General features: G+C 37.3%; 6 protein-coding genes and 2 long non-coding RNA genes across 15 annotated transcripts; 4 read left to right on the plus strand and 4 right to left on the minus strand.

Annotated features, from left to right (window-relative positions):
• Positions 1 to 267: 267 nt before the first annotated feature.
• Positions 268 to 2659, plus strand: LOC111211553. The gene is made up of 4 exons (XM_022712723.2): positions 268 to 666; positions 1387 to 1581; positions 1913 to 2094; positions 2168 to 2659. The coding sequence occupies exons 1-4, from the start codon at positions 378 to 380 to the stop codon at positions 2474 to 2476; spliced, it is 975 nt and encodes a 324-aa protein (XP_022568444.1). The 5' UTR covers positions 268 to 377; the 3' UTR covers positions 2477 to 2659.
• Positions 2660 to 3701: 1042 nt separating this feature from the next.
• LOC111211537 lies at positions 3702 to 5143 on the minus strand. 2 transcript variants are annotated; one of them, XR_002662531.2, is made up of 4 exons: positions 4679 to 5143; positions 4103 to 4561; positions 3889 to 4014; positions 3702 to 3778 (listed from the first exon to the last, which is right to left on the minus strand). It is a non-coding gene; the product is annotated as an uncharacterized LOC111211537 (long non-coding RNA). The 2 variants fall into 2 exon arrangements; XR_002662530.2 differs by lacking the exon at positions 4679 to 5143 and having other exon boundaries at positions 4103 to 4672.
• A 3090-nt stretch (positions 5144 to 8233) lies between these two features.
• LOC111211540 (serine/threonine protein phosphatase 2A regulatory subunit B''beta) lies at positions 8234 to 11677 on the plus strand. Of its 2 annotated transcripts, none has more exons than XM_022712707.2 (13): positions 8234 to 8629; positions 8815 to 9051; positions 9147 to 9252; positions 9482 to 9581; positions 9685 to 9790; positions 9882 to 9972; positions 10047 to 10188; positions 10296 to 10443; positions 10510 to 10619; positions 10699 to 10855; positions 10939 to 11064; positions 11155 to 11306; positions 11376 to 11677. In XM_022712707.2, exons 1-12 carry the CDS (start codon positions 8468 to 8470, stop codon positions 11293 to 11295), a joined length of 1626 nt encoding a protein of 541 aa, XP_022568428.1. In that variant the 5' UTR covers positions 8234 to 8467; the 3' UTR covers positions 11296 to 11306; positions 11376 to 11677. The 2 variants fall into 2 exon arrangements, with proteins under 2 accessions (XP_022568428.1, XP_022568429.1); XM_022712708.2 differs by having other exon boundaries at positions 11381 to 11677.
• A 373-nt stretch (positions 11678 to 12050) lies between these two features.
• On the plus strand, positions 12051 to 14770 carry LOC111211539 (ankyrin repeat domain-containing protein 13C-like). Its single transcript, XM_022712706.2, has 3 exons — positions 12051 to 12291; positions 12548 to 14158; positions 14229 to 14770. Exons 2-3 carry the CDS (start codon positions 12677 to 12679, stop codon positions 14604 to 14606), a joined length of 1860 nt encoding a protein of 619 aa, XP_022568427.1. The 5' UTR covers positions 12051 to 12291; positions 12548 to 12676; the 3' UTR covers positions 14607 to 14770.
• Positions 14771 to 15524: 754 nt separating this feature from the next.
• On the minus strand, positions 15525 to 18096 carry LOC111211548. 2 transcript variants are annotated; one of them, XM_048769668.1, is made up of 4 exons: positions 17697 to 18096; positions 17353 to 17609; positions 17021 to 17270; positions 15525 to 16538 (listed from the first exon to the last, which is right to left on the minus strand). In XM_048769668.1, exons 1-4 carry the CDS (start codon positions 17929 to 17931, stop codon positions 15652 to 15654), a joined length of 1629 nt encoding a protein of 542 aa, XP_048625625.1. In that variant the 5' UTR covers positions 17932 to 18096; the 3' UTR covers positions 15525 to 15651. The 2 variants fall into 2 exon arrangements, with proteins under 2 accessions (XP_048625625.1, XP_048625626.1); XM_048769669.1 differs by lacking the exon at positions 17697 to 18096 and having other exon boundaries at positions 17349 to 17450.
• Positions 18097 to 19610: 1514 nt separating this feature from the next.
• On the minus strand, positions 19611 to 22471 carry LOC111211533 (protein PHR1-LIKE 1-like). Of its 5 annotated transcripts, XM_048769671.1 has the most exons (8): positions 21849 to 22000; positions 21680 to 21774; positions 20830 to 21534; positions 20655 to 20731; positions 20523 to 20568; positions 20330 to 20390; positions 20176 to 20245; positions 19611 to 20077 (listed from the first exon to the last, which is right to left on the minus strand). In XM_048769671.1, the coding sequence occupies exons 3-8, from the start codon at positions 21458 to 21460 to the stop codon at positions 19856 to 19858; spliced, it is 1107 nt and encodes a 368-aa protein (XP_048625628.1). In that variant the 5' UTR covers positions 21461 to 21534; positions 21680 to 21774; positions 21849 to 22000; the 3' UTR covers positions 19611 to 19855. The 5 variants fall into 5 exon arrangements, with proteins under 5 accessions (XP_048625628.1, XP_048625629.1, XP_048625631.1 ...); XM_048769672.1 differs by lacking the exons at positions 21680 to 21774; positions 21849 to 22000 and adding an exon at positions 22090 to 22471; XM_048769674.1 differs by lacking the exons at positions 21680 to 21774; positions 21849 to 22000 and adding an exon at positions 22351 to 22452.
• A 1257-nt stretch (positions 22472 to 23728) lies between these two features.
• LOC111211536 lies at positions 23729 to 24258 on the minus strand. Its single transcript, XR_002662529.2, has 2 exons — positions 24032 to 24258; positions 23729 to 23942 (listed from the first exon to the last, which is right to left on the minus strand). It is a non-coding gene; the product is annotated as an uncharacterized LOC111211536 (long non-coding RNA).
• A 197-nt stretch (positions 24259 to 24455) lies between these two features.
• LOC111211535 (rRNA-processing protein fcf2-like) lies at positions 24456 to 26019 on the plus strand. Its single transcript, XM_022712702.2, has 6 exons — positions 24456 to 24604; positions 24788 to 25046; positions 25126 to 25186; positions 25260 to 25337; positions 25442 to 25554; positions 25751 to 26019. The coding sequence occupies exons 2-6, from the start codon at positions 24820 to 24822 to the stop codon at positions 25854 to 25856; spliced, it is 585 nt and encodes a 194-aa protein (XP_022568423.1). The 5' UTR covers positions 24456 to 24604; positions 24788 to 24819; the 3' UTR covers positions 25857 to 26019.
• Positions 26020 to 26150: the final 131 nt, after the last annotated feature.

Here is a 26150-nt window from a genome sequence, read left to right on the forward strand (position 1 = left end):
ATAAAAAAAAATTAAAATTGTAAAAAACAAAAAAAAAAGTGAAGAAAGAAAATAATAGTTTTAAAAACAAATTGCAATATTTGTGAGATTTTGATCAATAATTTTAAGATACTAAAATATGTTGTTGAGAAACATGCTCTTCATCTTTCACATAATGAGCTGTGTAGCAGCCCATTATAACAGGCCCATAATGGCAATAACGTAATATTTCCGTAATATCGGGCCTTATCTATAAGGTTAAGAACAGCGAGTCAGCGTTTCCGTTGACTAAATTAAAAAAAAAAAAGTTTTTAAAAACGGTCTTTCACCGTCGCCTAGCCTCTCAAGTCACAGGTGATCTCTCTCTCTCTCTCTCTCTCTCTCTCTCTCTGAGCAAAATGTCGAACGCGGGAGTGACGATCTTCGACGGTGCGGTGCTCAGATCCATCGATCTCAACCTTCCGGAGCTCGAGCACGGCGTCACCGGAGCTCAGCTTCTCGAAATCTCCGAATCCAAGGTCTCTGAATCTCTCTCGGGGCTCTCACTGCCGCCGCACATCAAAGACGCTGCGATCTCCCGAGTCTCCGCGGGAGATGACGTCAGCTTCCGAATTACGGAGTTTAACCGTGAGCAAGCGAGTGAGAAACTCGGAGTCTTCGTCTCAGCCGTCGCCGATGCTCTTACAGGTAACCGGATCATCCCTTCCCCCCTTCACGCTATTGTGTTTCAGCGATTGAATTCACTCCGCAAATCGTATCTGGTCAAATAGATTTAAGCCGGAATGGATCATGTGTGCGTTGATTGATGTTGATCATAGAGTTTAGCTTAAGTTCTTTTTTTTTCGAGTAACCCGATGTATCCTGGCCCCCCAGTGAGGTGGATCCAGACTAGCGGCGAGTGTCTGTGGCAGCCTACGGAGTACACCTCGGTTGCCAGGAAGCCTGGATGTTAATTTTTGCCCCCAGTGGCCAGCGGGATTCGAACTGTATTGGGGCCGAAGCTCCCTCAAGACCACTGGGCCGTACTCGCTTGGTTTTAGCCTACGTTTTTTGTTGTAAGAATGAGAATAGGCTTTGTTACCAACAAGGAGTCGGCCTAGTGGTTAGAATATTAGATTATCTAGTAGGTGTCTAAGGTGTCATAGGTTCAAGTACCATTGGGAGAAGTCTCTTCTCCAAAGGAGAGTGAATTTAAGATGATTTGGATCTCACCCTAGAGGAGGATGTACGATGTCTACGAGCACAGAACCTCCTAGTCATTTAAAAAAAAAAGAGAATAGGCTTTGTTTATAGATTGATTGAATCAAATGCTCGGTCTCAGTTGTGATTGTAGAGTGATATTTTTTTATTATAGATGTTCTAGTTGTGATCTCAATTTTGATTGTAGAGTTTATTTTTTTCTTACAGATACTCCAGTTGTGGTTTCAATTCTGGATGGGAGCACGTTGAAGCTGATTTTGGAAGATGAGGATGATTTTGCAATGTTGGCAGAGAATCTCTTCACTGATTTGGATGAAGAAGATAAAGGAAAGCTTCCCAAGAGACAGATTCGAAAAGCTCTTTCGCTCATGGGTGCTGAGATGGGTGTCCCTCCACTCTCAGGTTTCTTCTTTCTTTTGCCTTTTACACTTACCATCTTGAGCAAGTTCATGGATTTATTATGTGAGCAGCCTTTTGAAACCAGTTTATAGCAGTGACTATTGGTGTTTTAGTCTAATGCAAAATCAACCTCGTAAATCATTTACAAAATTTTAGTTTTCATGTATTTATTTATTCTGTAGTTTCCTCCTTCTCAAGTGATCAAAGTCAACTCTCATATAGTATGTCATGATGTATTTTTGATTCTCCATTCTCCAGCAATTCCTTTGCCCTTTGAATCGTTTCGTTCATTCCCATTCTGGTGTTTTAACTCCGTTAAGTTTGTTTGGAACAGACTTTCCCATCTTAGAAAACATCATTAAGAAGCACGATGCTGATGGCGATGAAGAGCTAGGACAAGCACAGTTTGCAGAACTACTACAACCAATTCTACAAGAAATAGCAGACGTCCTTCATGAGAAACCAATCACCATCGTCCAGAACGTCGAGATCTTCAATGGGTCAAAGCTTCGTAAGGTTAGCCACACGCTCTCCCTTGCTTATAACATAGCATGGATCTTTGACTAGCTCGATCAAATTATATTCTCAGATTCTAGCAGACGAGAAGACACTCAAGTGTCTCGTGGAGAAAATGGTGAAAGACAACCAAGGACGAGCAGATCTTATAAAGAACTTGATGATAGAGAACGGAAAGGAGTTGGGATTGCCTCCGTTATCTTCAGAGAACGAATCAGTAGCTCTTCTCTACGAGACAATACAATCTCAGTTGACTAAGAGAGATAAAGAAACCTCTGAAGCATCCGCAGAAGAGGAGTTTATGGATGCTTTACAAGATATACTCGGGAGATTTGCGGAGTTGCTCGAATCCACGCCGGTATATTCTGCGACCACTCTCTAGATTCACATAATGTTTGAGTTAAATTATTGTATATCTGAGAATTTCAGTCGCATACCAGTTGTCTCTGCTATTTGGTCTTATTGAAATTATTGCTGAATATGGATGATACATGATGATTTCAGCAGCTATGTGTTGGTTACTTTTGGAATCTCTTTAGATGTATATATTGAAGGTATGTCATAATAAGACGCGCAACCAAACCGAATAAACCTTCCAGAAAGAAAGTACCACAAAAACTAGTTTGTAAAGGAGAGTGTGCCATGTGACTTCTATAGTTAAAATCTTATTCTTAATCAGTGTAGGATTCTTAATATTTAACAATGTCCAGTTGCCTATTGTTTATTGATAGTAATGTGAAGAAATGATACCACAACATCAAGATGATTGTGGTGAAAATATTGTGAAAGGACCACTATAAGATCAATAGCATAAGAGGCTACTCAAATCAAAAACACTTGAACCCTAAAGGCCAAGACATCTGATTTCTTCAAGCTCATATTGGTAGTTTCCAGCTGCTTGAACTCTGGATACATACATGCACTAGAAGCATAGAAGAACCTGAAACACACACAGCGAAAAGTTCCAATCATTTAACTCTGTTTACACCACTACAAGATAGCGCAGCGTTATGGCGAACGATGTATCTTCCCCCCCCCCCCACCCCGCAATCTTTTTTCGGGCATTTTAGATAGCTTTTTTCTGTATGCAATATTAAAATATTAGTTTGATAGTGTTTATTAGTTATGCAATTATATAACTTATAATAGCGGATAATAATTGCTATAATAAAATTATTAAAAATTATATATATAGAAATTGTTTACAAAATAAAAATATTTTAATATCAAATTTTTTTACAAAATAAGCAAACCTCAACAAAAAATAAACCAAAATTGTATTTGATATCGAAACTAAGCTTGAGGAGTTTCTTATTTCTTTTGGCTTTGCACTTCCAAGTCCTTCAACGGTTCCATCACCACTTTCACAAGCATCTAAACCTAAAGTTCTATCTCCTAGCGCTGCTCCAAACCACGACCATGCTGCTCGCATCTCCACCGCAGTGTCAATTCCCAAGCCAGTTTGCAAGCTAGTGCCTAGCTTTCGTCACGGTTGTTTCCTGCAAGATACATAATTGGAGATTCTAAATACAGCAACTAACAATCTTATTGTGTTGTCACTCGCTACAAAAGTAATAAAAAGAAAATATAACAAACAAAACAACTTCTTGCCTTGTTTTGGGCTATGCCATCAGAACAGCTAAAGTCAGTCTCCTTCAACACTCTCCTTGAAATCATCTCCATCCTGAAGAAAATAACAGAAACAAATATCAAAGTAGAAAACAACTCAAAGATAAAAATACTAGACAAAGGTACTAACGAAATTGAGAAAAATTAAAAGGGGTCTGTACTTACTTGTTTTTGAAGCGTTGCCAACGTTTTGGCAGGGCCCCTTCGCAGTTGCCTTTCGATGCTGCAGCAATAGGAATCTTGTTCTGCCCACTCCAGAAGCACCCACACCACGACCCTTCATAAAAGGACCTGCACATTTCACAAAAAGACATTTTTTACACACAGTACAATTGGGAGAAGAAGAAGCATCCATGAATAACAGATCAGATAACATTACAATCTGGAAACTTTAGATCTGCTAATGAACTCGGAGCGAGAAGACGAAGTCGCGTGTGGAGTATTGGCCGGAGACCGGGAGGTTTCCTTCGACGGCGGCGCGTTCTAGGGTTTCGTCGACTTTGGATGTTGTTCGGTTATAGGCAGAGATTGGGAAGCCTTTCTCGGCGATGTTCAAGGCTGGTTCTGGATAGAGTGGCGGACACCATTTGAGTAAAGAGTGTAGAGAGAAGTGAAATTCGGGTTATAGTACGAACCTTTGGATTTTCAATTGATTTGAGAAAAAGAAAAGGAGAGGATATGAGACGCGGATAGAAGGAGAGATGGTGAGATTGAGATTAGGGTTTTGTATTGAAAGAAGGAGAAATAGAACGATGAAGAGTTTAATCTTAGCCTGCTTGGAACTCTGAAAGATAACATGAATATGTAGAGAGAAGATACTCCGGGGAAGATAATAGATCTGAAACAAGAGAGATCAAAATTTGAGAGTGAATCTGGAAAGTTTGGGAGGGAGAGTAACCGGGAAATGAAAAAAAAATTCCCCTTAAATTAAACACAGCATTTCAGTGATACTTACGCTATCTAAATCAAAGTTTTTAGAATCCGAAAATACAAAGATAGCATGGGTATTTTGAAAAGCTATCTTAAACTGAATGTTGTATCAATTATAGCATTCACATCCAAAACGCTATCTTCTTATGATATCTTTGTCCACTTCCCTTGTAATGTGCACACAAAAAAAACAAAACGGAAGGTCAAGAAAACACTTTTAATGTTCTATGGCTCAACAAGTGTGGGCACTTCAGCATGTTCAGTTACCGGCTATAGGTTTCTATAGTTCTATACACGAGAATATGTTTCACTTACAGAAATGTCAAAACAAATCGATGTCCTAAAAGAAATCAGATCAGTGACACCTTGGATTCTATAGATATTAGGAAGAACGGAAACAAATGTCTATTTGAAGGTATAAAACTGATGTAAAACGAAATAGTAAAAAAAGGTTATGATGATGATGTACAATATTCGCTGATAGCCCAAAAAAACAGAGACGAAAGCGAGTACTACTATACAAACCAGCAAAAGTAAATGGAACCAGCGAGAGGAAAGCTATTTAAAGCGTAACATAGGATTTGCTTGGTCGAAATCGAAAGGTGTTGTGAGATAACTGAGTTTTGGCTCTATTTCATAGTCACCCATCATCCTTACAAGCTCTATCATGTTTTGATCTATAAGTTAAAAGCTGAGAATGGGAGAAATACCATTGTATAGTTGATGTGCCCTGTTTTGACTTTTGAGCAATTGTGGAGCCACATCTCAATGGCAGTTATTCAGAAAAAACAAAAAACAAAATTGAACTTATACATACGAAGTAAATTTGATATATCTAATTCCACAATATTAATTTAGGTTTTTAAAAAAGCTTTCTATGACGAAAACATAGCAGGAACGTGCTTCTCACCAAATCAGCAACCTGACTTGTTTGTCAATAATTATATCACAAAACATAAAAGGAAACATTTTAAATTTAGATTCATAATCAATAATTATATCACAAAACTTTGTGGTCATCTGAAAATATATGGTCAATTGACCATACCTTATATATATTGTATGAGTATATACATAATTAATGGTTATAAACATGATTGATGACCAAAACCAATTTGGTACAATTATAAATAGACTAACACATTCTTTCGAATTAATAAGCAGAAAAGAAGAAAAAAACATAACAAGAATTATATAAGCCGTGTTAGAAATCTAATTATATTACATGAAGATGAATTTTTCAACAATGTTGATTGCATTCACCCTCACCGTTCTCATGGTGGTTTCTTCCATTCATTGTCAAACAATTGATATCACCCCCGGTATTTATACATATTTGCAAAAAAATTACATTACTGAGCATATATTTTCTACTATGAATCTATGATACAAATCCTAGTGTTTTCATAAAAGCTTTCTGAATATTCGATTGTATAGAACAATGGCTATGAAATACATCATAAATAATTGTGTTTGTTGTGTTAATATCCGACTTTATCAAGGAATTATTTTTTTCTTTCAAATAGGCACATTTGCACAGGACGAACCCTCGAGTACACTTTGCTTCAATCCTTGCAGTGATAAACTTGGAGACAAAGAGTGCAAAACCATTTGTTTGAATAAGGCATACAAAGATGGTTCGTGTATTGGTTTTGGAATCCCCCCTACTTCCAAGTATTGTTGTTGTACAAAATGATTTGTTATTCATGAAGGTTTGAACTAATAACAATATGAGAATAAAAAGCAAAGTCTTTGTTACGTAATTACCAAGACTGTCGTTTTGTGACTTCATATGATTTGATAAATTTTGATCAGGTGTGTTATTTATTTCGATTCGACCCGAAAAATCAGGATATTCATAAAGCTTCAAATCAAAGCAAATAACAAAATGAGATATCTGTAAAAAAGAAGCAAATCACAAATATTATTTTTGGAAAAGCCAGATTCATATATTTATAGATATGTAATGTAAATGTATATATAAAATATTATATATACATATTTTATGATATAATTTGGTTATTTTTTAATTTTAAGTTGTGTTAAAAAATTATTTTGGGTTATTGCATATCCAATTTAATTTTTATGTCGAATCAAATGTTAACATATGAGTTTTCTTATTAGACTTGTTAATGTTGAATTCAGCTTTAAAATCTGTTAAAAGTTGTTAGTTTGTTAGTATGATATTATTATTATTTTGTTTTAAATTGATATTTTAAAAGTATTTTATTTAATTTTAATTTTATATATATTATTTTTAAAAAAAATTAATATAATTGGCAGATCGAAACAAATAATCCTTGAATATTTTAAAATACTCCGGATATCCAGAATTTTCTGGATCGAAGCAAATCACAAACATAGATATTCATCAGGAACGATGCGGATCACTGATACTGCAAATTTTCCGGATATCCGCTCCTTGCCCATGCCTATTGATATTTGCTTGCATTCGTAACATAATGAACTAAGACGACGTCTACTACCCTTGGGCCTGCAGGTCTGGGTAGTTCGGGTAATATAGTTTTTGGGAAGCTCGGTTCGATTAAAATCTTGCCGAATTGAACCGTAAAAAAATTGTTTGGTTTTGGTATACTGATAGTAATTTGGTTTTTAATTTTTTGGTTTTGGTATACTCCGGATATCCAGAATTTTCTGGATCGAAGCAAATCACAAACATAGATATTCATCAGGAACGATGCGGATCACTGATACTGCAAATTTTCCGGATATCCGCTCCTTGCCCATGCCTATTGATATTTGCTTGCATTCGTAACATAATGAACTAAGACGACGTCTACTACCCTTGGGCCTGCAGGTCTGGGTAGTTCGGGTAATATAGTTTTTGGGAAGCTCGGTTCGATTAAAATCTTGCCGAATTGAACCGTAAAAAAATTGTTTGGTTTTGGTATACTGATAGTAATTTGGTTTTTAATTTTTTGGTTTTGGTATACTCCGGATATCCAGAATTTTCTGGATCGAAGCAAATCACAAACATAGATATTCATCAGGAACGATGCGGATCACTGATACTGCAAATTTTCCGGATATCCGCTCCTTGCCCATGCCTATTGATATTTGCTTGCATTCGTAACATAATGAACTAAGACGACGTCTACTACCCTTGGGCCTGCAGGTCTGGGTAGTTCGGGTAATATAGTTTTTGGGAAGCTCGGTTCGATTAAAATCTTGCCGAATTGAACCGTAAAAAAATTGTTTGGTTTTGGTATACTGATAGTAATTTGGTTTTTAATTTTTTTACCGAAACTAACCAAATTTTTTGTTTTGATTATATTTCGAAGTCGGCTAAATGCGGGTTATTTTGGCTAATTCGATTCAAAATTTTGGTGAATTTGGTTGATCCGGTTTGAAATTTGGTTTTCATTTTTTTTTTTGAAAAACTGAACTAACCAATTATCAAACTGAACCAAACCAGAAACCAAATTTTTTTTTGTACACCTACCGAATCGAACCGAACGTCTCACCGAACTAACCAAAATTTTAGTTCAGTTCGGTTCGGTTAAAAATCTTAGCCCTAACTACACTATACAAAGAACCGGAACAGATCTAACATCAAACTGAATGAATAGATCATCCCATCTTGTATGATTTTTATTTTATTTTTAAAAGTCAACGAAACATTATTTTATTTCTATTTTTTGGGATCGCTCTCTTTCCACACGGCGAACAACGAACGATTGTTACCTTTTCTGTTGCATACCCGATCACTCGAGAAGATCTGCAGCTCGCTCGATTCAGTTTAATTTTCTTTCTTATTTTCGTAGTGTGTTTAATTCGATTGAGAATAATCAAAATGAGTATGGTTGATGCGATTGTTCCCGGAGCAGACATGTCTCGCGTTGACGCCGATTTGCTTCAGCTACAAGAGATGTCTTCCTTCGTCCTGACCTCAAAACCTGGATTCACACAGAGCCTCTTCGACCAGTGGCTCTCTCTTCCCCAAGCTCATCAACAGGTACAGACAGACATTTCCACTTCTTGTCTCTCTCTCAACTCTGTTCTGCCTTAACTGCCTTTGTTAAATTGGAGATTAATGTAAAGTTTGATTCTTTTTTTTTAAAGTTTGATTCTTTCATTCACTTGAATCTCAAAGTCTCAAACTTTTTGTGTGTTTTTTGCTTTTTTTTTTTTCTTTCTTAGATTGCATCATTGCTTCATGATGCGTTGGCTGGATCTACTTTGAATGTTGCAACTGGTTCGAGTTCTGCCGCCAGCAATTCTATACCATCAATGTTTCCTGCGGGAAGTGCTGCTCCTCCGCTTTCGCCGAGGAGCTGCGGTTCACCTCGTATGACGAGGCAGAGAGCTGGCCTTTCTAACTTAGGCTCTTCGCTGAAACCAACAACCATAGAGCCTGCTAAAGAGCCTATGCCTCAGGTTTTTTTTTGACTCTGCTTCTTCTTCTTCAAAAAAAAAAGAATTTGATTAGTCTGTTTAATGTAAACTAATGCAAGTAAGAAACGTGAATGCAGTTTTATTTTGAAAATGGTCGCCCACCACCAAGTGAGATGAAAGAGCAGTGTATGTTTAGAATCAACCACTTTTTCTATGGTCACATTGATGGATTGCAGATACAAGGTAACTCTTATGTCATCATTAATAATATTCAGTGTTCTAAATATTGGTCTAAGTGTCCAAAACCGATTTAGTAGCTCAAAAAATGGTTTAGGCGTCCGCCTAATCAATAATTCCATATAAAGCGCCTAATCAATAATTCCATATAAAGCATCTAAACATTGATAATATTGAAAGGTAACATTTACACGGGCCTGCTTTATATACTCTAAATACTTTTTGTCATACTCAGAGTTCAAGTTAGTCACTCGAGAAATCTGCAAGCTCCCATCTTTCTTCTCCACTTCACTTTTCAGGAAGATCGATGTCAACAACACTGGTTTTGTTACTAGGTATGTGCTTCTATATGGTTTCACTTTAAGCCTCCTGGCTCATGAGTTTGATGGTCATTGTAACAACCGAGTATAACTGTCTCTTAATGTTTGATTATTGCAGAGAAGCATTTATTGATTATTGGGTTAACGGGAACATGCTGATAATGGACACAACTACACAAATCTTTAAGATACTAAAGCAGCAAAATCAGAATTACATTGTTAAGGTAATTTTTTAGTGGCATATTTAGCGAGTTAATTTGCCAATGCTCATAAGTTTGCATTTTCTTTAACTTTTGTTTCTTTTTTCTGGAGCAGGATGATTTCAAACCACTACTTAAAGAACTATTGGCTACACATCCTGGGTTAGAGTTCCTGCAAACCACACCTGAGTTCCAAGAAAGATATGGTTAAGTCTCAACTTAGTATACACTTTAGTTAGTATCCTTTTATCTCATTTTTTCTTGTATTTTGCTGGAGCAGCTGAAACTGTCACCTACAGAATATTTTACTACATAAATCGATCTGGAAATGGGAGACTTACTTTTAGGGAGCTTAGAAGAGGAAACTTAATTGATGCAATGATTCATGCTGATCAAGAAGAAGACATCAACAAAGTATTGAGGTACTGGAAACAAAAAAAAAAAACAGTTTGTGCTATTGTTGTATATATGGTTTTGTTTCACTTCATTTTGACATTTAAACACTTTTTCTATTAACTTTGGCAACTAGGTACTTCTCATATGAGCATTTCTATGTCATATACTGCAAGTTCTGGGAGCTGGATACGGATCATGATTTCCTTATTGACAAAGAAAACCTTATGAGATATGGAAACCATGCTCTTACTTTCCGGATTGTTGACAGAATATTCTCCCAGGTTTTGTCTAAAAGATCTTGATCCTTTAAAAGAGCTTCATGGATAATGAATTGGTTTTCTACTCAGGTTGGAAGGAAGTTTACTAGCAAAGTTGAAGGGAAAATGGGGTATGAGGATTTTGTGTATTTCATACTTGCGGAAGAAGATAAGTCGTCAGAGCCTAGCCTTGAATACTGGTAAGCTGTGGCGTAATGTGCTAGACAGATAGCATTTAGAGTGTTTTCTTTTTTTTATCTGACATATAGACTGTATCAGGTTTAACTGCATAGACTTGGATGGGAATGGGATCATTACGCGAAATGAGATGCAGTTCTTTTATGAGGAGCAGTTGCGTCGAATGGAGTGTATGGCGCAAGAGGCTGTTCTTTTTGAGGATATCTTATGTCAGATGATTGATATGATCGGACCAGAGGTTCAAACAATATGTCTTTTGATGATGATAGTGTGGTTTATTATATTTCTTATGCTTGACTGTTTCTTGTTTTCATTCCACAGAACGAGAGCCATGTAACGCTGCAAGACCTGAAGGGCTCCAAGCTCTCTGGAAACGTATTCAACATCCTGTTTAATCTTAACAAGTTTATGGCGTTTGAAACACGGGATCCATTCCTCATTCGTCAGGTACTAGTCTTGTCTGATATTAAAACATTGTTGCTTGCTTGATCCGGGGGAACTTATAATATTTTTTCAAAAATGGTGAAATGGAAACAGGAGCGTGAGAACCCAACATTGACAGAGTGGGACCGTTTTGCACATAGAGAGTACGTAAGGCTTTCGATGGAAGAAGATGTTGAAGATGCATCCAATGGAAGTGCTGAGGCTTGGGATGAGTCCCTGGAGTCTCCCTTCTGAGTTCATAAGAGGTAAAGGGTTCTTCTCTCTCGCTCTTGAAGTTAAAGGTTGTGCAAATGTTGATTGGTTAAATCATGCAGAACAGAAGATACAAAGTCATTGCCTCCTCAACAGTGGGAAGTATCTTTGGAGATCATCCTCTATGTTGAAACTTGAAACCATAGTTTTTATTTTCTATAATTTCTATCTAAAACTATACATAGTTCTCTATTTATTAATAATCCTTTAGCTCATGGGGTTTGTTTTACATCTTCACTGTGCTGACGTTTCTATATTATGGATTTTGTCTATACTTTGTAGATGTGTTAATTTTTCATCATTTTTTTCCAGTTGAGACAATGTGGAAACCAACCAATAATGCAATGTTTTTTTTTTTTTGTTCTTTGTTGGTTGGTTCTGTCTTGAGGGGAATCCAAGAAAGTAGTTTCAGGTTTTAGTTGTTTTATAGTGTTATCACATGTGCTCATATTTGGTTAAGAGTATGATTTTATTTCACAAGACAATGAAGGGAACCACAAGGATCTTTGTCCTAACTCTCTAGAGAACCGGTCCAAAACCGTACAACCTATCTTTTGTCTCTTGAGATCTGTTGTAACTGAATGCATTATTTAGTCAGCAATTACAATCCTAACCATTTTTTCAGATTCACTTATACTAAAAGTGAGTGATGGGCTTAATGCTTAAGCTATTATTGGAACATAGAAAGCTGAAACAGCCACCCTGTAAATGTAAATCTAAAATCAGATGGCAAAGTCGTAAATAAACTCCGAATCCGAGGGTAATCACTACTCCCTCCCTCCACAGATGACAGAACCGTAAAGCATAAACCAAATGGCACCAACCAAGTTCCAAACAGAGAGAGAGAGATCTGAGTAAAGCTTATATGGTCGCTAGATCGAACTGCCGCTGGACGATCATTATCAACCGTTCACATTCTCTTCCTCTGGAGTCAAGCGGCTCCAGTTTCGGATTCCTCAAGCCCTTCTCTCTCCTCAGGTTCTTATCTTGTGACCTTCACCAAGAATCAAATGAATTAGAATATGTAGAAAAGGGAAAAAGTAGAGGCATGAATGCTTCTCTTGAATCTCTCATAAAGACTTAAGCTTTTTTTTTTTTTTTTTTTTTGCTATAAGATATCAAACACTGGAACAGCTAGCTTATGTAGGGCATTACTTTTTGAGATTTGTTTCAGCTAAAGTTGAAGACTTTCAATTCAATCTTGCAAATTATACTGATGGGTTCTTTTCTCCAGAGTCTATAGGTTAGCTTGGTGTGGAGCTCATTGGTTAAAGGTCAAAACTTTACATGTTAGTAGTTGAAGGAGAATAGATGAGAACAACAAAGTGTAGCAACAACCTCTCTTGAGTGTGTAGATATAAAGATGGAAGATTACTCTAAATACACTCACAGTCCTGCCCACCTAGCTGTTGTCCTTCATGACCATACTGCTCTTAAACGAATTGTCACAAACCTCCCCACCTTATCCAAACCCGGCGAAGTCACCAGCGAGGCAGAGTCTTTACAAGCCGAGTCCAATGCTGATTCCATAACTGCAGTGATTGATCGCCGCGACGTCCCTAACCGTGAAACCCCTCTCCACCTGGCGGTCCGTCTCCGTGATCCAGTCTGCGCCGAGATTCTAATGTCAGCCGGCGCAGACTGGAGCCTGCAGAACGAGAACGGCTGGAGCGCGTTGCAGGAAGCAGTGTGCACTAGAGAGGAGGCCATTGCAATGATCATTGCAAGGCATTACCAGCCTCTAGCGTGGGCCAAATGGTGCAGGAGGCTCCCCAGGATAACGGCTTCTGCTTCTAGGATCCGTGACTTCTACATGGAGATCACGTTCCATTTCGAAAGCTCAGTGATTCCTTTTGTTGGCCGTATAGCTCCTTCGGATACTTACAGGATATGGAAGCGCGGGTGCAACCTCCGCGCTGACATGACTCTAGCAGGTTTTGATGGGTTCCGTATCCAAAGATCAGACCAGACGTTCCTTTTCTTGGGAGACGGTTACGCTTCCTGTGACGGGAAGGTGTCGCTGCCTCCCGGGGCGTTGATTGTTCTTTCTCACAAGGAGAAAGAAGTGACCAACGCCCTGGAAGGGGCGGGGGCCCAGCCGACGGAAGCGGAAGTTGCTAACGAGGTGAAACAGATGTCTCAGACTAACATGTATAGGCCTGGCATTGATGTGACGCAAGCTGAGTTGGTTCCTCAAGCGAACTGGAGACGGCAGGAGAGGACGGAGAGCGTTGGGAGCTGGAAAGCTAAAGTGTATGACATGATGCATGTGATGGTGAGCGTGAAGTCGAGAAGCGTTCCGGGTGCTATGAGTGATGAGGAGATGTTTGCTGTTGATAGGGATGGGGATAGAATGGAGAATGGTGGAGAGAACGATGGGTTTGAGGATGTGTTGACCTCTGAGGAGAGAAAGCAGTTGGATTCTGCTTTGCTGATGGAGGTAGATGAAGAGAATGATCATCACCAGGAGAATGGTGGTTCTCTCAAGGAGAAGAAAGGGTGGTTTGGTTGGAATAAGAAAGGCTCAAAACCTGGTTATGATGGTGGTAGTGAAGATAATACAGCAACAAAGGTTAAGAAAGGCTCAAAGTTGGGATCAGAGAAAGGGAAAAGCCAGAGATGTGATGATACCACAAAGGACAACAAAGGCAATGCCAAGAAGAAGAAGAGTGAAAGTGAGTACAAGAAAGGGTTAAGACCTGTGCTGTGGTTAACACCTGACTTCCCTCTGAAGACAGAAGAGCTTCTTCCTCTTCTTGACATATTAGCTAATAAGGTGAAAGCAGTGAGGAGGCTCAGAGAGCTTCTCACCACAAAACTACCAACAGGAACATTCCCTGTTAAGGTAAAATCTCTTTTGACCCCTTTTATGGATTCCCTTTGAAGCCTATCTTATGTTTCTGCTGATTGTGCAGATTGCAATCCCCATTATACCAACAGTCCGTGTTCTTGTCACTTTTACTAAATTTGAAGAGCTCCAACCATCTGAGGAATTCTCAACGCCTCCTTCTAGTCCCGTTTTTCATGATGCAAAGTCATCAGATAATTCGTCATGGGTGTCGTGGATGAAAGGTGCTCGCGGTGGAGGCCAAGCAAGTGACTGCGAGAGTAACAAGTACAGGGACGATGAAGTGGACCCTTTCCTCATACCGTCGGATTACACATGGGTAGACTCAGCTGAGAAGAAACGCAGGATGAAAGCCAAGAAAGCTAGGATCAGGAAGAACAGGAAGCACGGTGCTCCAAAACCTGGCTCCTCGAGTTCCCGTTCCAATCAAGAAGCGGATGCATAATTGCACATTCCTGAAGAAACAGGGTGTAAAACTTAGATGAGAAGAGGTTGGTTGTATTATTGTTTGTAGTATGCAATTGTTTGTGAATTTTTTTTTAAGGAACGTGTTTTGATATAAGGAACAGCCATTTTGCACTGTTCAGTTAATCTTCAAGTTTCACTTCACATTATGGCTGCACATTTTACCTAGATCCAAAAATCCAAATTAGAACCAATCCAAAAATATTCAACCAAAACAGACGTAAAAATATTTGACCGAAACCGAACAGAAACTTTACAACTACTTAGATTGGTCTAAAATTCTTATGTCCAAAAATACGAAACTAAACCGAAAAGAACTGATATCCGGACCTAAAAATAAATGATCTGAATGGATCCGACCAATAAAAAACCTAAAAATAAATGATCTGAATGGATCCGACCAATAAAAAACAATTATATTCAACATAAAAACATGAATATCCAAGGTGATGATGTCACGTATTCTATTTTTTATATTCTAATTTATGATTTAGTTGTAATGAATTTTTGTTTGCAATCTCCACTAGCATTTTTGTAATAAATATAACGATTTTGGTTAAATTTTGACGGATTTTGAATAAAAAAGATTATACTAGAACCGCTGTTGATCAATAAAAAAGAAAGAAGACTGCACTAGAACCGAATTATTCACAAAAAAATTCCGAGTATTTATAAGTAAAAATATTTAAAACTGAACCGGACATAAACCGAAGGAACCGACGAGAAACCAAACAAAAAATTTACAAATATCTAGATGGATCCAAATCTTTAAGACCCAAATCTCTAAGAAACAAAGAATGATCCAAACAAACTCAAACTGAATATTCGAACTCTCATTCCTACTTCACATGTTGTAGCCAGTTAAGAATAGGTTCAGTTGGTTCGCAGTTGCTCTGAATTGTTTGTAAACTAAACCTTTATTATACACTGAAAACTCTTTGTACAAACAGATGAAGAAACAAGGATTGTAGGAGTCTTAAAGCTGGTATCAGTTATGTAATATGTACATAATGGATCCTATGAAGTTACCAGAACCGGTCTTTATTGACACTGAGATAACCGGACATGACCTTACCACCGGTATTCCTCATACCATCAATGAGGAAACACCAAGTGGAGCCTAATGCTCCAACAAAGAAATCAGCTTCTGATGCCATCAAGAAGTTAACAAGAGGATAGTTAGTGCTCATCTCTCTCCCAAGGCTACCTTCATAGTCAGCCATGGATGTATTACCAACCTGTCTCGCCACTTCCGTGTAATAGAATCTCCAGTGAGCATAATCTTTACTTCTCTCCACAACCTCCTTCATCTCTGTAGATAGCCAAATCCTGTTGAGCTCTGGAAACCTATCTCTGATCCGGTCAGCTAAATGCATGTACTCTTCTAAAGCAGCAACTCTCATCTCACAAGCTTTATCTCCCATTCTCACATGCACGCTCAGCAGTGGCCTTGGAACCCACGGCTTGTGATTAGACCACACTTCTTCTTCAATCTCTGACCTAATCTGCTTCTTCTTGTTCTTTCTCCAGTCTCCTGCAGAGAGAACAATCTCAGCAGCTTCTTTTCCAAACGCGGAATGTCTAGCAGAGTTCATCAAACCGCAAGTATATTCAGTTTGAAACCTCATCAAGTATCTCACCGCCTGTGCTCTCCACCATCTCCTATCCATTTTCCTGTGACTTGAGATCAAAGTCCCGTTGATCTCTGTAGTAGGCTTCATATAACTCCAAGGCTGACCCCATAGCTTTGGTATGCGCCCTGACCAAATCTCCTTGCTGCTGTAGTTTTGTTTCCCTGTAACAAGCCCACTGTCCCACGCTTCTTTCTTTTTCATTACTTCCAACGCACGTTGTCTACACTCTTTCGATGTTTCCGGTAGAAAATAACAAGACCAGCTTCCCCGAGAAGAACCTGCAACCAAATAGGAAATGGATCAAGAAGAGGTTGCCTAGGGTGTTGCTAGGGCTGGGATTTTGAACCGAACTGAACCGCCCAACCGAACCAAAATTTTCGTTTAGTTCGGTTCGATTTGGTAGGTTTTCTAAAAAAATGTTCGGTTTTTGGTTAGGGTCGGTAATAGGTTACTTTAGTTTTTTTTTAAAAAAAAATTATAAACAAACCATACCAAAAACCCGAACCAAACTACCTGAACTAACCAAATTTTAAATCGAATTAATCAAAATAACTTAATCCTACCGAAATTAACCAAACTTATTCTAGATTTTAACAAAATTAAACCAAAATATAATTGAAATCAAAAACTTCGGTAAGATTTCAGAAAACGAACTAACCGAATATCGAACCAAACTTTATTTCGGATTTTAACTCGGTAAGATTTAACTATCCGAACCTCCAAGCCTAGGTGTTGCTATCTTTGACATGTAAGAACATACCTTTGCAACCATCATGATCTGCTCGGTTATAGTAATTAGTAACAAGAACTCGGTTTTCGTTTATAGCTATTGCGAGAAGACCTGTCATTCCAGCGATCTGAGCTCCTATTCCAAAACCAGGAAGCGTTTCCCAGTCAGCTACAAGGAACTTGAGACTCTTGTTTGCACAGTCCTGAGGATGCTGATGATACCATATATCTCTTTGGACTCTCCTTGTTAATGGATAATTCTCTTCATCTCCTCCATTGATCTGAAACAAGGTTCCTTCGTGATCATTCATTCATCATAGTAGTTTCTTGAAGATGACAAAGAAGAGGAAGAAGAAAGCATACCCAAGAAGGAAATGTCTGATTGGCCATTGGTGTATCCAAACGCTCCCTAACTCCTGTCCTCTCCTTACAATTCTCCAAATGTGGAGCGTTTGGGACATCAGATTTGTTTATCCCTTGTTTCTTGAAGTAGTCTTCATTGTTTAGTAATAAGTTGTCCCAAGCAGAGACCAAAAGTTTCATCTGATCATCATCATTGTCTTCTTCTGCCTCAGCTTTGTTCTTCCATTTGACTTTCCTGTCTATGACTGCATCCATATCTGCATGTAACAACAATTTGTCATTACATGAAAACACACACACAAGTAGTTGTTACCTAACCAAAACCAAACATTTTTGAAGCTTACTGGTAACTTGAGAAGTGGAATTGCAAGGAGGAAAAACAGAGGAGAAGGAGAAGGCAGTGAGCCCAAAGGTGCCAAGGGAAGTGAGAGCAGCTAAGAAGAGTGAAGTGAGACAGATTCCACAGAGAAACCCAACAACACAGATTTGACATGGAAATGAGTTTCCAAGCTTTGATGCTTTATCTGAAACCAGTCTCTCTAATGACTTCATGCTTATACTACTTTCTTTTGCTACCATTTGATTTTTCCAAAACCCACTTGTTGTTCTTTCTCTTTGTCTTTTACTTACTTCTCTTTGTAACTGAAACCTTTTCCCAAGAAAATCCTACTTTCTTCCTAACTATATTTAAGTTTCTCTGGAAACTACTTTCTTTTATAGCCACACTTGTCAACTATCAACCACAAATCACATGATATTTTCTTTTTACTTTTCTAAGATAATATTGTGTGGAAAAGAAAAGAGATAGAGATCAAGATGCTTTGATCAAAACATGTTTGTTTCCTCCTTCATCAAGTGGTCCATTTGCTATCTCTCTGCAACATAGAAAACAACAAAATTAAAACAATTAGAATTCTCAAACCAAATGAAAAGAAAAAACATGATGATGAACCTCTCTGGAAATATCCAGTCTGCCTGAAAATGAGCTGAATAAGCTCAAACTGAAAATTACTTAATCAGAAACTAAAGAAATGAGGAAGAGATATAAGAAAATGAAATAAATAAACACATGAAACGGATTTGTTACAACAATTATGGAGATATTAAAGGAGAGAAGAGCATAACCGTTGATCGTATCTAAATTCAATTATCTTTTAACACAATGTTTGAACTGAGAAAAGCAATTTTCTTATAAGAAAAAAAGACTATGAAAATATGAATTTCGATAAGAAAGATGAATACAAACGACACTTGGATTATGAAGAAAGAAAGAACCAAATGCATTGTTTACCAGCTGGTCCGAAAAAGAGGCGGAGAATCATAACACAAAACCACTCAGTACAAGCCAAGAATATACACCAAGAAAGATAATATGTGTAGACATGACATTTTCATGGATAATTAAAAAAGCCTAACCTCAAAGTGCGGTTTCTTAAACAATGTGTGCGAGGTTGTGTTGTGTTATTAAAGTACTACTATTAGAAATATATCACCACACTGATTAAAGCTTGGTCTGTTTTTAAAAACAATTTGTTTTATTATAAGCTTTTTTTTACTTGACTTGAATTTAAAATTTAGTATAAACACACAACATTTTGTTGTATTATAAGTATTTTTACTATGACTTCAGTTTAAAATTTAGTATAAAACACATGTTAATAATAAGATTAGTAAATTTCGTACTTTATACTACTAATCATTTGTAATTAATTAGTTCACCAAACGCCAAAACAAAATTAATAACAAACTAAATTTTAAATATAATAAATGTATGATAAGCATGTCTTCTTTGCCCTAAATATAACTTTAATATTTAGTATTTGTCAAAAAAAAAATATATATATATTTAGTATGAAACACGGGATTATAAATTATAATTTCTTGTTACATCAAACTTTATATTCAAATCATTTTCTACTTTGCCAACTACTGAAGTAATCGTACGTAGTTAGTTGCTTCACCAAACGCCAAAAAAATATAACGAAACAAAATTTTAAAATACTGACAAGTGTACATGTGTTCTTTCTTTTTGTTGGTAATATACAAATTACAAAGTCAATCATGCGAACGAACGGTGTTGTTACACAACTTGTATGTCTAATTTCTACATAATTCAATGAAGCTTCAAGAACTATTCTATACCATAATGATCTTTACAACCCAGAGAACATAAACACATTTGGGCAAAGGTGTGATAGCTTATCCTAAGCACATTGTATACACATAGGATGATAGGACAAACCAAACAAACCTGCTGATAAGTGAACCATAATTATGTATAGCATCTTCTCAGATCAGATCAGATTAATCCATAGTGCTAGATTTCAAATACAACATTTTTTATGTACAAGAGAGCCATCTGTAATCATCTTAACCACTTCACTTGTGTTCCTAAACAGAACAAAACACAGAGCTAAGAAGAAACAATTGTTCTTATAACAAAATTGGAGTTATTGCATCTCTTGGTTTTCCACAAATCAACTTTAAGCATATTTTTAATCTACTAATCTTCTCTGGTCCGTTTCCTTGATGATGAAGCAGGTTCAGTTTGGTTCACTGCTTGTGCCTCGAGACCAAACTCGACTTCAGCAGATGTGCCATTACATTGCTTTGGTGATAGCTCTGAGGAAGAGCCATTGTTCTCTTGCAACTTTTGTTGTTTCTCAAACATCATCTGAAGGTATCGGCCTTGTTTTTCGATCTGTAACTGCAGGGACCGTTGGATCTGAGGGCATATAAATTACACAACATCAGACAATAGTCATGCTATATATAGGACCATGACTCTAGTTTTATAGCAGCTAGGCAGGTGAAAACCATTACCTCGAGCTGCTCATGGAGACGTTTCTGAACTTCCATCTGTAACCTTAGAGCTTGTGTGATCTCAACGCTCCTAGTAAAGAAAAGAGTGACAAAATTAAACATATAAGTACTTAATTAACCCTGTAACATTCAGAATTAGAAAACTGAAACTTACGTCTTCATGTCAAGGGATTTGATATCTTCAATGGATGTGATCTTCTTCTCTTGAGGCTCTCCTGTGAAAGAAAGAAACACAATTATACAAAGATACGCACCCACTTTGTAACATGTTAGCCTTTAACACTATAGCCTTCTCTCTAAAGACTAGGTGGTTTATAGCTCAAGTATTCTGTAAAAGTATATATTACCTGTAGCTTCTGAAGTCTCAGGTTTATACCTAGCTGTTCTGTATTTCTGTGAGGGTAGCAAATGAGAAAGAAGCTAAGCTTAGCAGAGAAGCAAAAATAAATAAAAAATGAACATATGGTTAAGAAACAAACCTGCAGATGGCTTTTAACATGATAAATGGTCAAGCCAGGGTTCTTCAAGAGCTTCAAAACAGCCTTAGGCGTGGCTCCTATGGTGGAGTCAAGAAAATAATAAGTTCCACTGTTTAGAGTTAACAGCCTTGAGATATTATTTTGAGGAACAAAGAGAAGAAGAAAGCTCACGCACGTTCACTACCACCAAGCTGATTAACAGCTTCAACAAACGCCTCATGAAGCTCTGGTGTCCAACGCATGCGCTGTTTAGATGTTGCTCCACTAGCTGATGAGTTTCTACCGCTGAGCTGCTCTTCCGAGGAAACCGCCTGATGCTGCTGGTTAGCTATTACCTCTTGCCTTGGTGGTGTCAGTATCTGTTGCAAATCATGTGAACGCTGAGGAACCTGTGAGTTTGGATTGTGTGGACTTGGTTCTCCAAGAAGTTCAGACCAGTTCGGTTCTGAACCATTGTCAACAGACATCAACTGATCTGCCCAAGTTTGCCATTCGCTTTTCTCTCGAAGCTCCAAGGATGAAACCAACTTTACTCCACTACCATCTTCTTGTGGATTAGGAGCAGAAACATGGTCAGAGAAATCAAAGAACTCGTCAAGTGGATCTGAAAACTCCTGAGGCTGATGATTATTAATCAATGAAGACTGCATAGCCAATCTGTCACTTGGCATGGTGGAGACAGGTGGGTGGGTTTGGGAAGTCCTTCCATGAGCTGAGACGGCTGAAACATTGCAATATCCAGAGGAAGATGAAAACAAATATCCACCACCAGAGTTGTCCACATGACAGGGCACAGGGTTGTTCATCAGCTCCTGCCCTGATGAACCCCAGAAAGAGCTGTGAAACTTGCGGTATCTGTCTTCTACAGTGGCATGTAGAGCTGAGAAAGATGAAGACATAGCGGTTGAGTATCCAAAATCATTAGCCAGAGTCATTGAAAAAAGAGCACAACACCACAAAGTAGCCTAAGTTCAGAAGGTGTAAAGTAGCTTTGCAATGAATAATAAGGAGAGTATGAGACTCACATTCAGCAAGTTAAATATAACTCTTATGTAATGAGGACATGAACCATTGAATCCAATTCCTTTCGCATAACAATTCTGATTCTATCTATTTTTCCCTAGTCAAAAAAAAAAAAAAAAATCTCTCAGGAATATTCTCAACTATTTATTTTGATTTAGACCATTTTCTCACCTTGTTCTACCCTTAGAAACTGAGAATTTTCATTCAATCATCAAACAAACACCCACTAAAATGAAAAGAAGAAAGAAACGAGAGGACAAGTCTAATGTGCTTTTTTTCTTTATTCAGAAACCTATGAACCTAAGAGATATATGATCATGGAGATGATGAGGCATCTACATCAAGATAGTGAAAAGACATTACATAAGATATGGAATCAGTGCTTAGGGAATGAAATCTACGCCCCACTTACACAAAGAGGTAAAGGCTTTTGAGGAGGCAGAGAGACGTGTAAGAAGGAGCCAACATGAGCAATATTGTAAACTCAAAGAACACAATCTAAGAGAATGGTTTCATTTACTAAAAAGACATTCAAAATCAAATTCACTTAAATCAAAAGATTTACAAATCTAGAGGACTTAAAGCTATAGATAAGTTTAACATAGACTCTCTTCCTTGAATCATAACAAAGGTAACACAAAAAAAACCAAACATTTTTTTAGGAGAATCTTACTCGAAGTGAGCAAAGGCTGCACGAAAATCGAAACGGAATAAAAAAAACACAAGGGGCCCTTTAATGTTTTATTAGTAGTATTAGTATTTGACAAAAAAAAAAAGAACTCCTTTTTTTTTCTCTAAACCATCAGGAGGAGAAGTACTTTGCTTCTTCTGCTTTATGTCTTTTGTTGTCCCCAGTTCTTTTTTTTTTGGTTTACTTATCACCGCAGGATTGCACTCGTGAATCTATCAAACGGCTGAGATTTTAGTGGAGTACGAGGACTATTTTATCCCTGTTGTAGACGGGCCCCACTTAATCGTTTAATAATTAACTTTCATTCTGTTTTTCTCAAGCACTGAATGATTCTGGTTATGAAAGCTCTGCTCAATTAGACTCTTTTTTTTTAAAGAAGAAGATGTCAATGATAATGATTTAAAACTCAATAGTTTAACTGAAATTCCAGAAGATGGAAAAATAAGGCGGCCATCAACAATGATTATTGAATTTCTTCCACTGATGCAGACATCCTAAGACCAAATACAATGGTGATACTCCCACATGAGTCCTTAATCATATTTTAAGCTTTTTTTTTTTTCAATAGTTAAGGATTCGGATCTAAAATATTCGTCCAATGGTGATCCTGAATAAAGAGTCCTTAGGAATAAAATAATATATTTTTTAAAAAAAATTAAAATTGAAATTTTATTAATTTATTAAAAAAAAAAGATACAATGATTGAATACTATTCCAAAGAGAACTAATTATTAATCTTGATTACCAAATTTATTCCAAATATTTTCAATCGATCATGAGTTTGCCTATCACGAAGATCATTGCGGTCGGAAAATGTATCATTGAACAATGTAAGAATTTCGTTTAGGACCTCCGAGGTTCTGGAAGATTCTCCTTCTCGAAACCCTATCTAAACCCCCAAAGAATCCCGAAATCGATTTATCCCCAAATATTTTTGAAACCCTAATTTGAAATTTTTCTCAAATCGGTCGAAATCCGAGAACCAACAAGATGGAGAGTGATCTCTAATCGATAAATCTACGAGTTAAAGCTTCGATTTACCTTACACGAGCCGAGGAAGAGAGATCGAGCAAAATCGTCTCGAAATCACCTTTCTCTCGAGAAGAATTTTTTTTTTCGGTTTGGCTCGAGAATGATTTTTTTTTCGACCCTACACAAACCAAAGACAAAATCGACCCACTCACCACGTGACACGTTGCTAAGGATTGAATCCTTAAGTCCGCTGCGACGGACCAATCCTTCGTCAATTTATCGGTAATAATAGTATTTAATTACAATTATGCTTAAGGATTTGTCTTATGGACCGGGTGAAATCCGCCGTTGGACATGGTCTAAGGGCATGTTTATTGGTACAACCCTATTGGGGTCTCTTAACCAATATTATATAATTGACGTAATTGGAAACATGTAATTTTCTATCCTATATTGGTACAATCCTATTGGGGTCTCTTAACCACATCTCCTTCGTCTTCATCGTGACATTGAGCTTCAAACATCTTGTACCAATTCGAGCACTCCTTCCTCGATCACCATCCTTTCACAACTTCAATCTTCACCGCGAACTCCTTTAAACTCTGATTTTTAACAAATCAGAAAACAAAATCTGATCAAAACGACCAGAAGCTTTATTCAATCAATCAGAAACAGAGATAAAATAAAACACTTGAAGAACAGGTCTGGTTCAGATTGAAAACACCACAAAAGTCTGCAACTGCGAAAATCAAACCCAAATTTACAGAGAATACTGTCTAGAGCGTCGATTTTGAGAGGAAGAAGAAATCCATTTTTTTACTTAAAACGAAAATAAAATAAAAAAAACAACATATTTTTTAAACCAATAAATATCAAACATGTGGCAGTAAAAAACGTCTCTTATTGTCCTTAAATAAAACACGTTCCTTCTTTTTTTTCCTATTTTTGATTTATTTTAAATATGTTTTTATCTCACAGATGAACTTAAGAGACACCGATAAAGATGCTGGAATAAATAGCTTAGGTGATGTCGATGGATAATTATATTTAGGATTCACAGCCCAGAACAAAATGACTCAAGCCCACTAATTGGCCCAACAATAAAACTACTAAACCTCAAGGCTTAAACCCTATTTTTTTCCCCAACATATTAGGCGGCGGTGAAGCTTTTACCGGCGTCAGAAGCTTTTTTGTTCTTCGTGCTCTATCCTCTTTCTCAAACCGAAGTAGCATTCTACAGACGACTTCTCCGAACCTGCTTCTTGTACGTGTTTCTCTTTCATACTCCTGTGTGATTACTCTGAACTCTCTGTTTTGGATTCTTCTTTTTTTTTTTTTTTACTTTTATTCGATTTGATTATATATACAAATCGTTAATCGTGTGTAATAATGGTATACGCTTGTCCTTTGGATCGATTCTGAACAAGTGTCGTGTTTTTGTTTCTAGTGGTCAGACCACCAACTGCAGTTTAGATAATAATGTCGGAGGTTAAACCATTGATTGGTCTTAAATGGGAACCAAAGCTTCCATGCTTAGCTTTAGACTCCAAAACTGGCTCCAGCTCGAGTAAAGTTGCTGAGAGTGGTTCTTCTCTCTGGACGTCAAAGTCTGAGCTCGTTGATGGTCTTTGTCTCCCGCCTACTGATCCAAAGAAAGTCAACAAGATGATGAGAAAGCAACTCAAAGACACCACTGGTTCTAACTGGTAAATCTTTGCTTACCCTTTTTTTTATATGAAATCATTTTGGTTAGAGGTTCACGTTGTTACTTGCTGTTGTGGATAGGTTTGATATGCCTGCACCTACAATGACTCCTGAGTTGAAAAGAGACCTTCAGTTACTCAAGGTAATGTGTTTCTCTGATTATGGTTTTCAAAACTTGAATTCTAATTTTGATCTTCTTTTTTTTTTGCGTGCAGTTGAGGAATGTAATGGATCCTAAGAAACATTACAAGAGAGTTGCTTCCTCTTCGAAACTAGCTGAAAAGTATTTCCAGGCAAGTCTCTGAGCTCCAAACTTTATCAAGACAATAACCTTTTTTTTTTTTTTTTTTGGTCTTGTTCTTTTTGTCTTAACACCAACTCTTGTTTTAAAAACCAGGTTGGTACAGTAATTGAACCAGCACAAGAGTACTTTGATAGAGTCACAAAGAAGAATAGGAAAACAACTCTTGCTGAGGACTTGGTGTCAGACCCCAAATTTTCTCAGTACAGGCAAGTTACTTCCATTGTTCTATTAAGAAACTGTGTGTTGCTTAGATTCTATATCATAAGAATTACAAAAAAAACTGCATGTCTTAGGCTAATTGATTGAATAACGTTTAGTTTGTTATTCATCTAGTTAAATCCATGTAAACCTCGCTGTGATTCATTTAGTTTATAAGTGATTTTGTGTTGGTTGTATTCACAGGAAGCGTAAAGTGAGGGAGATTGAAGAGAAGAACAGATCTAATCAGGATAAGAAGTGGAAGAGAAAGGGAAGCGACTCCAAGAAAACAAAACATAGAAGGCACTGAATTGCTGCATTTATCAGAGAATAATATGATCTCTTTACCTTGTAATGACATACTGTTGTTGTTTTACAGCCTTGGTTTGAAGGATTGGTTTTGTTTGTCTACCTGTCGGATGATTAAACAGCGTTGATGGAAATTGAATAGATCATAAAAGAGTATTTTGATCTGGTGGTTAACTTAACTAAACATTATTGTCTAGTACAAGAGAATAAAACACCCATGGCCTTGGGGTCGCATAGGAATCTGCTCGTTGATTACTGTTTTGAGGTGCAATAGCTGTGTAATATCACACAGGAA

Source organism: Brassica napus, chromosome C9 (genome assembly GCF_020379485.1).
Source record: "Brassica napus cultivar Da-Ae chromosome C9, Da-Ae, whole genome shotgun sequence".
NCBI lineage: Eukaryota > Viridiplantae > Streptophyta > Magnoliopsida > Brassicales > Brassicaceae > Brassica > Brassica napus.